Source organism: Bison bison, unplaced genomic scaffold (assembly GCF_000754665.1).
Source record: "Bison bison bison isolate TAMUID 2011002044 unplaced genomic scaffold, Bison_UMD1.0 scf7180017862158, whole genome shotgun sequence".
NCBI lineage: Eukaryota > Metazoa > Chordata > Mammalia > Artiodactyla > Bovidae > Bison > Bison bison.
The window spans coordinates 1,209,080-1,223,560 of record NW_011492730.1 but is presented as its reverse complement, the minus strand read 5'-3'; the positions used below and the strand labels follow the sequence as shown (position 1 = coordinate 1,223,560).

General features: G+C 42.6%; 1 protein-coding gene across 2 annotated transcripts in view; it reads right to left on the bottom strand.

The window, feature by feature from the left end:
• The window catches only part of MYOM1 (myomesin 1), a 124,172-nt gene that overhangs the window by 78,020 nt on the left and 31,671 nt on the right, over positions 1 to 14,481 (bottom strand). For both annotated transcript variants that reach the window (XM_010832718.1, XM_010832717.1), the window contains exons 6-10: positions 10,548 to 10,640; positions 7,980 to 8,068; positions 7,803 to 7,865; positions 5,930 to 6,094; positions 3,838 to 3,999 (exon numbers count right to left, since the gene is read on the bottom strand). In XM_010832718.1, the coding sequence (XP_010831020.1) occupies positions 3,838 to 3,999; positions 5,930 to 6,094; positions 7,803 to 7,865; positions 7,980 to 8,068; positions 10,548 to 10,640 (572 nt within the window). The remainder of the gene's footprint in view (positions 1 to 3,837; positions 4,000 to 5,929; positions 6,095 to 7,802; positions 7,866 to 7,979; positions 8,069 to 10,547; positions 10,641 to 14,481) is intronic.

Below are 14,481 nucleotides of genomic sequence, written 5' to 3'. Positions count from 1 at the left end.
GGGACAGGGGAGCCTGGTGGGCTGCCGTCTATGGGGTCGCAGAGAGTCGGACACGACTGAAGCGACTTAGCAGCAGCAGCAGAATTGTTGAAAGTGTACACTATTGATATATAGTGACAAAACACCCTGAGAAAAGCTGAACCAATTTACACTCACCAACAACATGTTTATCCATCCATTCCTTCATTCTAATGGATTCTAAAAACCTTGTAAATCTTTTGAATGTGATAGATCAATTTTATTGCTTTATTAGCAAAAACTTTTTCATCCATTTATCTGTCAATTGTAATTCTTTTTTCATTACATTTATATCCCATCCTTCATCACTTTATCATCTTTCTCTGCTCCCCCCACCATGTATGTGTGGAGGGGTGGGGAGAATATATAGAAGTCTCAAAGAATATGTATTAAAATGATAATTTTGGATATCTCTGGGTGGTAGACTTATGATGGCTTTTCTTTTGTCCTTTTTTGCTTATTTACATTATCTATTTTTTCAAAAAGAACATATAGCATCTATGTAATAAAACCCTGGCCCAAAGTGTACATCTCTGAAATGTGTTTCTGCTGACATATGGTGCTTTCTGCACTGATCATTCTGGTTCAGAAGCTATTTCCTAAGCAACAAAATACCAGAGTCTAAAAAAAAAATGCATGGAAATGGCTTCATGTAGCTCAAAGTTTGAAAAAAAAAACCAAAACATAAAATGTCACTTAAAACACTCTGGCAGTTTCTCAAAAATTAAACACAAATTTAACATATGACCCAGCAATTCCAGTGGTAGCTATCTAACCAAGAGAAATGAAAGCCCAGGTCAATGCATACAAATAGAAATCTTCATAGCAGCGTTATTCAGAGTAGTCAGAGAGCAGAAACAATCCAATTGTCTATCAACTGGTGAATAGACACACAAAATGAAGCATATCTAGTCAGCAATAAAAAGAAGTAAACTACCATCATAAAGAACCTCAAAACATATGCTCAATGAAAAAAAAGACAAAAGTGAAAGATCACATATTCAGAAATGTTTAGAAAAGAAAGTCTATAGTGACAGGGAGTAGATTAGTGGCTGCTTGGAGGCTAGTCTGGGAATGAGAGTGGGGAAGGGACACAAGAAATATCTCGGGTGGGGCAGGGTGTGATGGGAATGTTCTAAAGCTGGATTGTAGATGGAGGGCTGGTGGTGCACAGCTCTATAAATATTCCAAAAAGCACTGTCCACTTAGCATGGTTGACTCTTATGGTATGTAATTACATCTCAACAAAGATTTTTTAAAAGAATCCAAACCATAGCATTTAAAATAAACTTATGAGGGAAATCGTCTTCTAAAAGTTGAATTCACAACTCGATTTCTGAGGCTCGTCTTTGCAATTTCATCTTTCCATGAATCTTCTCAATTCTCTCAACATCTGATACATTTTAGAATCTTCCCTTATTTTGTGGAATGAAGACCAGCTTAATGATAAACTTCAATCCTTCCACCTGTCTGCATTTAGTAATGTGAAATTTGGCCTCAACCTGCAAAGGACCATGACCCTGGCATGGCCACTGAGAAATGTTATTGAGGAGACCCTAGACTGTGTCTGAGCTCCCAGGGAAAGAGCACAGAGGGACTCCTCAAGGCATAACTCAGTGCTTTCTGAGTCACCAGAGAGACTCTAGTTCAGGTAAGACAGTTTAGAGCAGAGGCAAAGACCCTGTTTGCTTATTCAGTTCTCATCTGGCCAGGACTATCACGGTGGTTAAATAAATATACTTGCTAATAACTTCCAATGTGTCCATTTTCACTGCAAATGACCCAGAAGGCTACCCTCTTTTCCCCCTCGCAAGATCTGACTTTTTCCAAAATACCCAGTTTTCAGTTGGTAGAGATATCCATGTATCTTTATCAGTAGCTGATCTGAGGCAGAATCCGATGATCATTTATTATTGCTCAGTACCGCTGTGGTGTAGACTGCTGACCGTCCCTAGTGTCCACTCCTCCTGTTGCCTTTTGGTACTGGAACCCTTGATCTTCCACGGGTAACACGCTGTCCAGCTAAAACTTCATCACCCCAGCTCCCCAACACACATGGAGGTGTATTCACCAGGAAGAAGTGCTGTGTGCATCTCTGCATTTCCCCTCCCACAGGCTGGCCTGGGAGCACGGGGCAGCACACAGGGCCTGCCGAGCAGCAACACAGATGGGACCAGAGGCTCTGAACAAGTGCTTTGAGCAGGACCATCTGGACCACCCTTCTACATTGATGGACACAGGACAGAAATAAACCTCTTGTTTTCAAGTTCCATTTCAGCAGCTTAGCCTATTCCCTGACTAAAATCCTGGGTTAGCCACCAGAAGACCTGCATCTTAGTACCACTTCTGTTTCTAAATAACTGTGAAGTTTCTGCATGCATGCTAAATCACTTCAGTCGTGTCTGACTCTTTGCAACCCCATGGACTGTAACCCACCAGGCTCCTCTGTCCATGGGATTCTCCAAACAAGAGTACTGGAGCGGGTTGCCATTCCCTTCTCGACCTGCGATAGAACCTGTGACTGAACCCAGGGATCGAACCTGCATCACTTACTTCTCCTGCATTGGCAGGCAGGTTCTTTACCACTAGTGCCACCCACGAAGCCCGTGAGGCTTTTGGGAAATCAATTTACTTTGCTGAGCTTTAGTTTCTGCATCTTAAAATGAAGCGGAATCCTAACATTTTGTGAGCCTTAGACTTCTTTGGAAAATTGGTAAAGCGGAAAGAATAAATGTCCAGGGCTGACCTCCTTCATCCAGCCATGTACCCCAGGAGGAAATATTCCTCTGACTTAACCATCTCAGCACTAGGCACCAGACAACTAGGCACGACCCCTATGGCTTAGGGTCCACTGAAACTGTTCACACTAGCCGATCCTGAATTGTTTATCCCACCCCGCCTTGCCTTTTCCACAGGAAATCCAGTAAAGACTGTGGTCCGAGCTCTCAGAAGGGTCTGACCCTTCTTCCTCCTGAGCGAGCAATGCTGCTGCCTCCCCCTGTGGCCCGGTGTGGGTCTCCAGGACCTGTGAGTGTAATACACTCTATTTTCCTGAGCCCCTCCTCTGTCTGCTCGTGTGGCCACACCTGACTGACAGTCACATAAAAGAACACAGAGCACTACCCTTGTGCCCAGGACATGTTCATGATCTTCCAAGTGTGCTCAGATCTCATGTAGCAAGAACATTTACGTTCAAGACACTGCTGAGAAAAGAAAGACTCTTAAAATCAACAACCATAACTTGTCTTAAAGATTCGGTTGTAGCATCTTGCTTCCTAGTTCGTTAAAGCTGTAAGAGAAGGCCTGGGATGAAGTAATAAATTAGCTCTCCAAAACAGATGAAGAGTGAATCCCCATTGCTATTTTATTGTTCCTTCTTTAAACCAAGATGACTTCACTCACATCATCAGGATGTAGCCCCTCAAACACCTGCAGAGGACTGCGCTGGTGGCTCACTGAAGAAGAGGCAGCACAGTCTAGAAACTGGTCATCTTCAGGTTGGTGCTTTTAGGGTTGACCTTTTCACATCCATTCTAATTTTACCGGATGCTAACATCCTTGTGCTACATCATCTGGGAGAATTTTTTAATTTTTTTTGCTGCACCATGTAGCTTGCGGGATCATAGCTCTCAGACCAAGGATTGAACCCTGGCACCCCAGCAGTGAAAGCACTGAGTCCTAAACACTGGACCACCAGGGAGGTCCCGGGAGGAATTTTCAAACAGCTCTTTCATCATTACCCAAAATACGTTTGGATAGATTGATACGGACTCAGTGTTTTAAATATTCTCAGATGTTCTGCTTTTTGCCAGGCCTTACCTCGAACAAAGACGTAAGCACTGTACTGTTCATAATATTCTCCCATTCGCGCACGAACTGTGTAGAGACCTTCGTCTTCCTTGTTGAGATGAGAAAATGTTAGTGTTGCCCGATCTCCACTCCAATGTGTTTGCACCCATTTTGATGGAGAAACAGGTACCCCTGGGGGGAAAAATGTAAACAAATTTACTGACTTCTTTCTCCATTACTATCTTCTTCCTCCCTCCCCGCAACTCGCTCCTCTCCCCATCTCTCTCTCTCTTTATTCCTCTTCTTCTATATTGAAAGCTATCTATTACAGGAAGTCTGTAGGGCTTTGAGTCATTGTGTCATATTTATATTGCTTAAAATGCTAGACCAGAAGTGAGGGAACTACGGCCAGATATACCATCTGGAAGACTCAGTGCAAAATGAAACTGCACGGCTCTTGGCTCAAAAAGCAGAAGAAAAAAATACAGTTAAGAAATAAGATATAAAACTTTTTCCTCTAAAAATAGTTTATTATTTATAAAACATAATAGGGTAATACAAATTGCAAGAAAATAATTATTTTCATGCCATAATTCTTACATACAAAACAATACTTTATTTTGTGATATGTTGATTGATAACACAGAATTTTTGACTTATTTTTTTGCAACCTCAGTTCTTAGGCCATCAGATTTATACTTTAGCAACTTTATTTTAAATTAATAAAATTGAAAGTAACATCATTCAGTCTTGGCAAATGAAAAGTCACAAATAATTTTGATTTATTTTGAGAAAGATCTTTCTGCTGATGCAACTATTAATGCTGCTGTTAAGAGTGCTATATAGTTACAGTATTATACACTTTTATACTATATACAATTATATAGTTATGGTTATAAAATTAACATTAGGTTAATCCTCTGATAAACTATTTTAAAATATAAATTTTTGTACTCTAGAGCTGACAATTCTTGAAGAACAATTTTTTCTAAAAAGATCTATCTCCTTATACAAATAGTTTCATGTAAGTCTGAATTTAATTTTAAATGTATATTTACCTAATGGCATCTTAAATGTTTCCTCTTACATGTCCTGTAACTTGTGATGACTTCATGATTTGTATATAATTTAAATGCCTATTTATACATTTTCTTACTGTACCTTCGATTATGAGAAAAATTACTTAGAAAAATCTTTCTTGTTAATAAACTGCTTCATCCAAAGTTTTGTATGGAAATAGTGTTCATTTTCACTGAATGTGGCAATCTTTAAATTTTTATTTCTAAGCCTGTGAATATTTGCTTTGCAATGTTGTAGCAGTTTTCATAAACAGAGAGTCCAAACTCAGAAGAACTCTAACAACTGCCTTATGTGCCTTACTGCAATACCTGTATACATGCTTCTATTTTGTAATGTTTTATAGACAAAGTTTACTGTGTGATTGTTCCTGTCACGGTGCTTAGGCCAGGAAGTCATGTTTGAGCAGATCCCACCAAGACGGGCCCTGGAGATGGACAGGGGATCTGGACTCCCACGGGGCTCCCGGCTGCATCTGGCGGGTCTCTCCTCTCCTCCAGGGCCACGTCCGGCAGCACCGCTGCCGCTACCACTGCAGCTACCGCTGGCTTCACTCCGGGCTCAGGTCCTGGTCCTAGCCTTCGCTTCACGATGGCCCAGCCTGCCCGGTGCCCACATGGACACTGAAGTTTAGGCCAGCTGCGTGGTGAGCACGCTGACTACCACCCACAGTGGTACCACTGGTACCGCCTGGGAACCAACAGGACTTCCCTGGATTTCACTTTATCTTACCGAATAAAATTAACTTACAAAATGAATATATATCCAACTTGTAAAAGGAAAATACATGTTTTGTGATCCTTTCCCTGTATTACACTGTGATAAGAAATTATGATCTCCACAAACATGTTATAAAAGTTCTGCTACTCTAAAATATGTGTAAAAACTTTTGTAACACCCAGTATGTTATGTCCTCCACTATCTAGTTTCTGCCAGGTCTGGTAAACAGAACTGCAATCTACAGACATTCATGCTTTAGGACCAAGTCTGGTCTGTGACCTTCTGCGAATATGAGCCTCATTGAGAATTCATCATTAAGGCTCACCATTTCGGTACCACTGGATCTCCGGCTGGAAATGTTTAATTTCAGGGGTGATAACTACACGGCAGCCCAGACTCATCGTCTCGCCTTCTCTCCCGAAAGACACTTCAAACTTGTCATCAAAGTGGATATCAAACCTGGACGCATAACCGTAAGGGGTCACGGCAACTGGGCACAACAGAAACAAACATCAGTAATTCATTTTTTCTCATCAACGAGACATAAGCGTTTTAATGAGCACAGGCCGAAAGCAATCACAACAAACCTATCAAATGATTTATACATCATAGTTTCAAATTTTCCAGCCATTGTATCTCAGTATAAATCAAATGACAAGAGAAGGATCGGATTTGGGATGTGTTCTTCCTTACTCCCACCCAGCACGCCTTCTTGTGCATGGGATTGATACCCATGATTACAACTAGGCATATTAAAATTAGGAGCCATTCCATGAAGTATGGAGAGACATCAAGCCAATCAGTTAGGTGAAAAACTGACCCAAGAGTCAATATTCCCATAACCATTTTCAAAACGACCACTTTTTTTTTTTCCAACCACTTATTTTTTAATGTTTGGAAAATAAGAATTTGGGGCTTGACTACCATTTCCAGTCTGAACAGTGTCAGCATCTAGTTACTGAAGAACCATAAGGGTTTTACTTTTATTGCTTCCCATGAAAAGAAGTTCTGATGCAGATGACATGATCGAAATTCACAAATTTATAAATTACTATGGATCAGAATACTAATAATTTGTTATTAAACCACACTTAGAGCTCATTTTACATTGCATTTTATAAATTAGTGTATGCATTTATTCATTCATCATCAAATACTACTCTGCATCAGGTTCTAGTGTCCAAAGATAAAAGGTCCAGCCTAGCCTTCAAGTGGCTCATGGGTCAGTGGGAGCAAACAGTTAACAATTAATGTCCAGTGAGTAGATGCCCTTACAGAGGTGTCACAGCCTCCACCCGGACACATAGCCTAAGTAGGTGGGGGCTGGGGTACGGTGGGGGGCCGACAGAGACTTCTTAAGGAGATGATGCTACACTGGATATATAAGGATGAATAAGACTGCCCTGATACAGTCCAGACTCTATATATGTGTGTGTGTGGTTAAGTCACACTGCAGGTTTGTATAATGATTTTTCTCAGCTTAAGGAAAGAAAGACTTAAAATCATTTGTCATTTTTAGCCCATTACATCCAGGCTTTTATAAAACCAGAATAAAGCAATTATAAGCAGAAGGAGAATACAGTAGCCAAAGAATCTAAAAAAATAAAACTAACTACAGGTAGTATTACGTACATGTGCTAAATCGCTTCAGTCATGTCCGACTCTTTGCAACCCTCTGGACTATAGGCTGCCAAGCTCCTCTGTCCATGGGATTCTCTGGACACAAATACTGGAGGGGGTTGCCATGCCCTCCTCCAGGGGATCTTCCCCACCCAGGGACTGAACCCACGTCTCTTATGTCTCCTGCACTGTCAGGCAGGTTCTTTACCACTGGTGCCACTTGGGAAGCCCATTACATACATACTAGCACATATTATAGACTATGCATTTATTTTGGGCTTCCCAGGTGGTGCTAGTGATAAAAAATCCATCTGCCAGTGCAGGAGATGGAAGAGACATGAGTTCCATCCCTGGGTCGGGAAGATCCCTTGAAGGAAGGCATGGCAACCCACTCTGGTATTCTTGCCCAGAGAAGACTGGGCAGGACAGAGGAGCCTGGCAGGCTACAGTCCATGGGTCACAAAGAGTCGGACAGAACTGAAATGACTTAGTATACCTGCATTTTTTTCAGTGTTATGGAATAGCTTATTATACAGTATTGTATAGAGATGACACAGCAAAAATATTTTCAGACTTACAGCTGGGGGGCAAGGTGGATGCCCCCGAATGGAAGCGAGTATCGTCAAGCTCTCCCTTGTATCCTAGAAAAGAAAGCAGCAATTTTTGACAACTGCTTCTTGACCTGTTTATATGTTAGCAGTGAGAATAAATTTTTTTAAAATACACTGTGATTGAAACAAGTCCAGCAAACCTACTCTTTACCACAACCGAAGCATACGCTGAAAGTTCTCCTTTGGCATTCATCGCCGAGGCCCGGTACTGAGCCGTGTCTTCAAAATCACACCTGAAAGAACAGATGGGATGAGTGCCCGGTGGAGTGACACTCCTGGTACAGTTGTCCCTCAGTGTCTGCAGGGGACTGGTTCCAGGACCCCCGTGGATAACAAAATCCAAGGAGGCTCAAGTCCCTTAAGTCAGTGGTCCCAAACCTTTTTGGCAGCAGGGACCAGTTTCATGGAAGACAATTTTTCCAGGGATGGGGCACAGGCAAAGGCAGGGGGCTATTGGTTCAGGCAGCAATGGAAGCGATGGGGAGCGGCAGATGAAGCTTAGCTCACGTGCCCACCGCTCACCTCCTGCTGTGCCGCCCCGATCCTAACAACCATGGAACGGCACAGGTACCGGTCCTCAGCTGGGGGATTGGGGACCCCTGTTTTAAGTAAAATGGAGTAGTACGCTGAGGCCTCAGTACCCATGGGTTCCGTCTCCACAGATAAGGCGGGCTGATTGTAACCCTGACTGTTTTGTCAAGGATCTCTTTGCTAACATGACACACAGCACGTCATCGGTTAACACACCGCTCTTTGGGACTCTTGATAAAGCTACACTTCCTAATCAAGTTCCCTGTGGGATTTTACATAGGCCAATAGATCTACCTACCAACAGCTATAGTCCACTATGACCCTAGCTTGAGTTAACTTAAAATGTCCAAAAATAAAAGCCAACAAAGTGTTGAGTATATAGAGCATGAACAGTGTGATGAAAAATTGGTTTACAGTTGTATCTGGAGCAGAAAATGTCTGGTCATGTACCTTTGTAGCAGGTAGGACCCTGAGGGGCCTCCCTCAGGATGGGTTTCAGTCTGGCTGTTATAGTGTGATGGAGAGACAAAGAAACAACCTCTCCTTATAGACGCCCAAATGGATTCAGGTTTGTCTAGTGTGGTTCTGTGTTTTAGCCTCAGAGTACAAACAAGTTATCTGTCCCTCAATTCTACTAATGTTCAGGCCCACAACACAATACAAGAAGTGCCATTTGGAAGTTCCTCTAAGTTATGATGGATGCAGACATAGGGATGTCTTGGGAGACCTGGGTTCGATCCCTGGGTTGGGAAGATCCCCTGGAGGAGGGAATGGCTACCCACTCCAGTATTCTGGCCTGGAGAATGCCATGGACAGAGAAGCCTGGAGCGCTACAGTCCATGGGTAGCAAAGAGTATACTCCACTGAGTGACTTTCACTTTCACTTTAGAGAGAGAAGGCTCTTATGCAGAGATGAACAGGCTAAGATTTCAAAGCACGCTGTTTTATCATTGCCAGGGTTCATGTTCTTCACTGTTCTTCTTTAGTTTCATTGGTGAAATTTGAATTCTTGCTGAAATTTTACAGACATTCATAGAATCCCAGGCGGGTCAGTATGGTTGTTTCTTCCATGGTTGTTTAATTATAAAGCAACCACACAGCTCACTGCCGACTTGGTTGAATCACTGACGGACAGAATGGATGGGTCTTTAGGAAGGGGTCCCTGCCTGGCGATCATCCCAGGGTCCCAGGGTTCTGCTTGAAGCCGAGAATGACCTGTGCCAACCTCTCTGATCTGAGAAAGCTATATATCTCCTGAGAATAGAATGACTTAAATTCTACTTTGACTTCACAGCATGTCATGGTTTTATTTGAACTGGAAATGCTGGGAGCTTGTGTAACTTCTTCATTATCCACATTAGTAGGCTTGGATTTCAAAACCATGTTAGGAGACATGATACCCCTTTGAAGACCTAGAAACTTTGATGTGGATTCTGCTTTAAAATTTTTGCTGTTGATTTGCTTTAAAAAACATCCCAATGTTAGGCCCTGCATCCATCTGACAGAATGGGCAGATAGTTTCCACGCAGTTTCTGGTGAGCTAAAGGAAAAAACAACTTCTCTAGGTCCAGTTTACATTCAGTGTCACCCACCTCAAACTTCACTGGCCTCTACTGAGGAAAGGCAAACGTGTATAATGCTGATGCAGATTCGGGACTCTGAGAAGACATTTGAATATAAATGCCTATTCTGTAACTTATTTTTCTTGCTAATACCTGAGAAGAACTCTCAAGTACATAAAAGAATTGTTGTTTAGTTGCTGAGTCGTGTCTGATTCTTTGCGACCCCGTAGACTGTAGCCCGTCAGGCTCTTCTGTCTATGGGATTGTCTCAGCAAGAATACTGGAGAGGATTGACATTTCCTCCCAACATAGGGATCGTACTTGAGTCATCTGCATTGGCAGGTGGATTCTTTAACACTGAGCCCCTGGGAAGCCCATACAAAAGGTTAAATAGATACAAATGAATTTTTCCTCATCATCTTTGACTAAATTCAAAAGATCACTTTGGGCAGTAACTTGGGCTTGGTAAGAATGTCATGATTATCACTCATAGGTGTGCACCAAGAGAAGCAATACTTGGGATTGTCCCCCATCCTGATACCACTGAGTAGGGAGGAAGAGGGGAGAACCCCCCGCCAAGCAATTGTCGGCAACATACACAGACCGTGATGTTTCTTACGCATTTATCTCCAGAGTGTGCATTCCATATCGGCTTTCGATGATATACTTTCCAGGATGTGCCTGGACATTTATTGGCACCTGGTTTTTATACCTATGAGACAATGGAAATGAGGTGAAGTAAGTTGAGGTGTAAACAGCTTCATGATTAACACACATACAACTGTTCCTCTTGAAAAAACATCTGTAGACATAGCACAGAGGTCAGTAGCAGAGTCTGCTCAATAAATGCAAATAAAATTCATTACAAGTATCATAAACTTTCTTGATGAATGTGCTTCCCTCCTCCATTACAAAAATTACATTCAAGAAGTTGGCCATTCACAACCTTGTGTTTGTATATTGCGTACATAATTTTGAGTGGAAAGAGCCAGATACAAAAGAGTATAATGATTGTTTTTATGTAAAGTACAAAGCAAGAAAAGATCAATTAATGCTGCTAGAAGTCAGGGCAAGGGGCAGGGATGAAGGCGGTCCCTTGGGTGTTGATAATGTTTGGTTTCTTGATTTTGGTGCTTGTTACCTGGGGGTAGGCGGTCTACAAAAATTCATCAAAGTTCTACATTTATATGCCATACCACCCTATTTTGTGTACATATTATACTTCAATAGATGAACTTAAAAATGAAAAGAAAGACAACCATTGTTGACACAACAGAGAGAAAGGCTTTGAGTGGGTTTTTTGTTGGCTATCTGTGTAGGATGAAAGCAAAACATCCTTCCCACTGACATTCCTGCACATTGTCCAAAACCTTGTCATTGCATTGAAAGCTCATTATATTTGTTTTATTCTGTCATAAGCAAACATAGCTCTCAGCTTGGAAGAACTTAGAATATCAGTCATGAAAGAAAACTACTGATAAATAGAAGCTAAAAGAGTCCCTTTTTCTGACTGCCGATACCTGGCAAAGCCTCTCAGCCTGGAGAGGCAGGGGCTCCCTGGAGGGGCCCCTCCTGAGACACTGGCCCCTGAGTCTTCACCTTGATTCATCACCATGTCCTCATGTTCTCAGCGTGTGCTCAGTCGTTCAGTTGTGTCCAGCTCTTTGCAACCCCATTGACTGTAGCCAGCCAGGTTCCTCTGTCCATGGGATTCTCCAGGCAAGAATACTGGAGTAGGTTGCCATTTCCTACTCCAGGGGAGCTTCCCCACCCAGGGATCAGACCCACGTCTCCTGCAGCTCCTGCATTGGCAGGAGGATTCTTTACTGTCTGAGCCACCAGGGAAGTCTCATGTTCTCAGTAGCCAGTAGCTATGGCGCTGGACCTAGCTTAAGCCATTTTCTGCCCCAAAGGGGAGCTAAATTTCATTTGTTTCCTTTTCTAACATTCTACTTCATGTGCATAGTTATCACAAATAATGCTAATAACCATAATAGAAACAGTATTTACTGAGAGTCGGGAAAGGCTCTAAGTACTTTATGTCCAGATTAGTAAATTCAATCCTCACAACAACCACATAAGGTTGCACTACTTTTTAAAGAATGTAATATATTTTGTTTGGCTGCGCTGGCCCTTAGTTGCAGCATACAGTATCTTTAGCTGTGGCACACGAGGTCTAGGTCTAGCTCCCCAACCAGGGATCGAACCTGGGCCCTGTGCATTGGGAGCTCAGAGTCCCAGCCATTGGACCCCCAGGAATTCCCAGTGCTACTACTTTTAACATCATTCTCCAGATGAAGAAACCCAGGCACAGAACGGTTAAGTAGCCTGCCCCAGCTTTAACAGCTAAAACAGCAGAGCTGGGATCTGAACCCAGGCGGCCTGGCTCCTGACAACATGGGATGTTTCCATTTTCCAACTGGTCTCTATTGGCTGTTACTGTTTAGTCGCTAAGTCATGTCCAACTCTTTGCCACTGCGGGGACTATAGCCCACCAGATTCCTCTGTCTGTGGGATTTTCCAGGTAAGAATACTGGAGTGTGTTGCCGTTAACTTCTCCAGGGGATCGTCCCAACCCAGGGATCAAACTCACGTCTCCTGCTTAGCAGGTGGATTCTTTACCACTGAGCCAATGGGGAAGCCCCGTTCTCTATTTAGTTGCATTTGATTTCTTCAGATTTTTGGACATGGTTATAAGCATATTTGGGAGCAGGGAAAGTTACAGAAAGAGAAAGAGAAAGGAAATAATCCTCAGCCAGTCCTTTCCTCTCCCCAGCTTGTGTACACACACACACACACACATTCACACTCATGCCCTATGTCCCTAAAATGCACCCTTTTCTACACTTTAGAAAATACACCATTCTCCATCTAGCAAAATTCCAACTCATCCTTCAAGACTCTGATCAAATGCCACTTCAATAATCTCCTCCCTAAAATTCCACACAACAGCATTTCCGCCTCTTCACATCAGTGTTACTTGGTTCAAATGGGAAGGTATAATGTTAATCAAATTACGGTTGGGTAAGTGTCACTTCTGCTAAACCGTGAGTGCCTTGAAGATGGGGACTCTGTCTGATCCATATTGATTTCTATTCCCACTCTCAAGGAAGCAGCCATCCCAGGAAAATACTAGGCAGTGTTTATTAAATTGGACTGCATAGTCATTGGGTAACATCATAAATTCAATTGTGCTTCTTGAATTTTGGCAAAGGAACAGAGTTCTGACAAATCCATCCTTCACGATATGGATAATTTAAAATTAGTGCAGATTAAGAAGGTATGCTGAGGCTGTTTGTCTTGGTTTCCTTGGATGTGAAACGGGAGGGTGGACTGGGAATCGCAGCTGTGTAGCAAGTGTAGGGGCACAGCCTTCTGCCCCACCCTTGGGAATCATTCCTAGCTCTTTCTGACAGTCCAGAAACAGCCTCAGGCAGCTGTTCCCCCACAGGGCTCCAGGCAGACAGGACTGTTTGATCAGAGATGGGCTGTAAAAAGCAATCTGCTGGCTGCTCTTAATTTGGAACATTCCTAGTTTGGATGAATGACAGGGTCGAACACATTAATCATGAGCATGTTCTCCTGACTGAATCGGTTTAGGTCATTTCACACCCGACTCAGAAGCTTCTCTTTGCTCAGTTTTCTTTGCGCTGGGGTATTTGCAGTATTTCTTCCCAACATAAGAAGATATAAAAGACACACCAAAGGTGTGTGGCCGGTGCTACTTGACCAAGCAACTGAGTGACACTTGATTTGGCTTCTGACCAAAAATGCTGTGCATATTTCCATAAAGTCTGAGTGAAAATAGCATTTGCAGCTCTTAGGCTTGCGTGAAGCCTTCCTGGATGCATCAATATTCCTTCACCTTCAGTCCAGCAGTCCCCAACCTTTTCAGCACCTTGGACCAGTTTCATGGAAGAAGATTTTTCCACCGAGCAAGGGGCAGGGGATGGTTTCAGGATGATTCACGCGCATTACATTTATTGTTCACTTTATTTCTATTATTATTACATCAGCACCACCTCCGATCATCAGGCGCTAGATCCCAGAGTCTGGGAACCGCTACTCCAGTCCTGTGTGACTTAGTATCTCAATGCCTTTCCCTCAGTTTTCTAATGTGACCGCTTGAAATAGATTTCTCTCGCTTTCTCTCTCTCTCACACACACACACACATTTTCTCTCCACTGGGACTCTATATGTCAGTATAAAAAGCGCCTGTTTTAAAGCAGCACACGAGGATTAAATGAGGAAGCTATTCAGATCTGTTCTCCAAGGAATTCACCTTGCGAGGCACTCGGATTCAGAGCCACTTCTGATTGTCTTCAGTATCAAATCAGAGCAGAGAAGGAGAATTTGAGGCCTGCTCTGTGTATACTTCACAGCTTGTTATTTCTGGAAAGTGAAATTCCAAACTGGCCACTCATCAGCTAATTTTAGAGAGTAATCTACACCCTGGGACTACTTATCAGGTTTCTGAAATTCTTGTGAGTATTTAGATGTACACCCTTTTCCTCATCATTTTCATGTAAAGTGTATGAACGACTAGTTAATG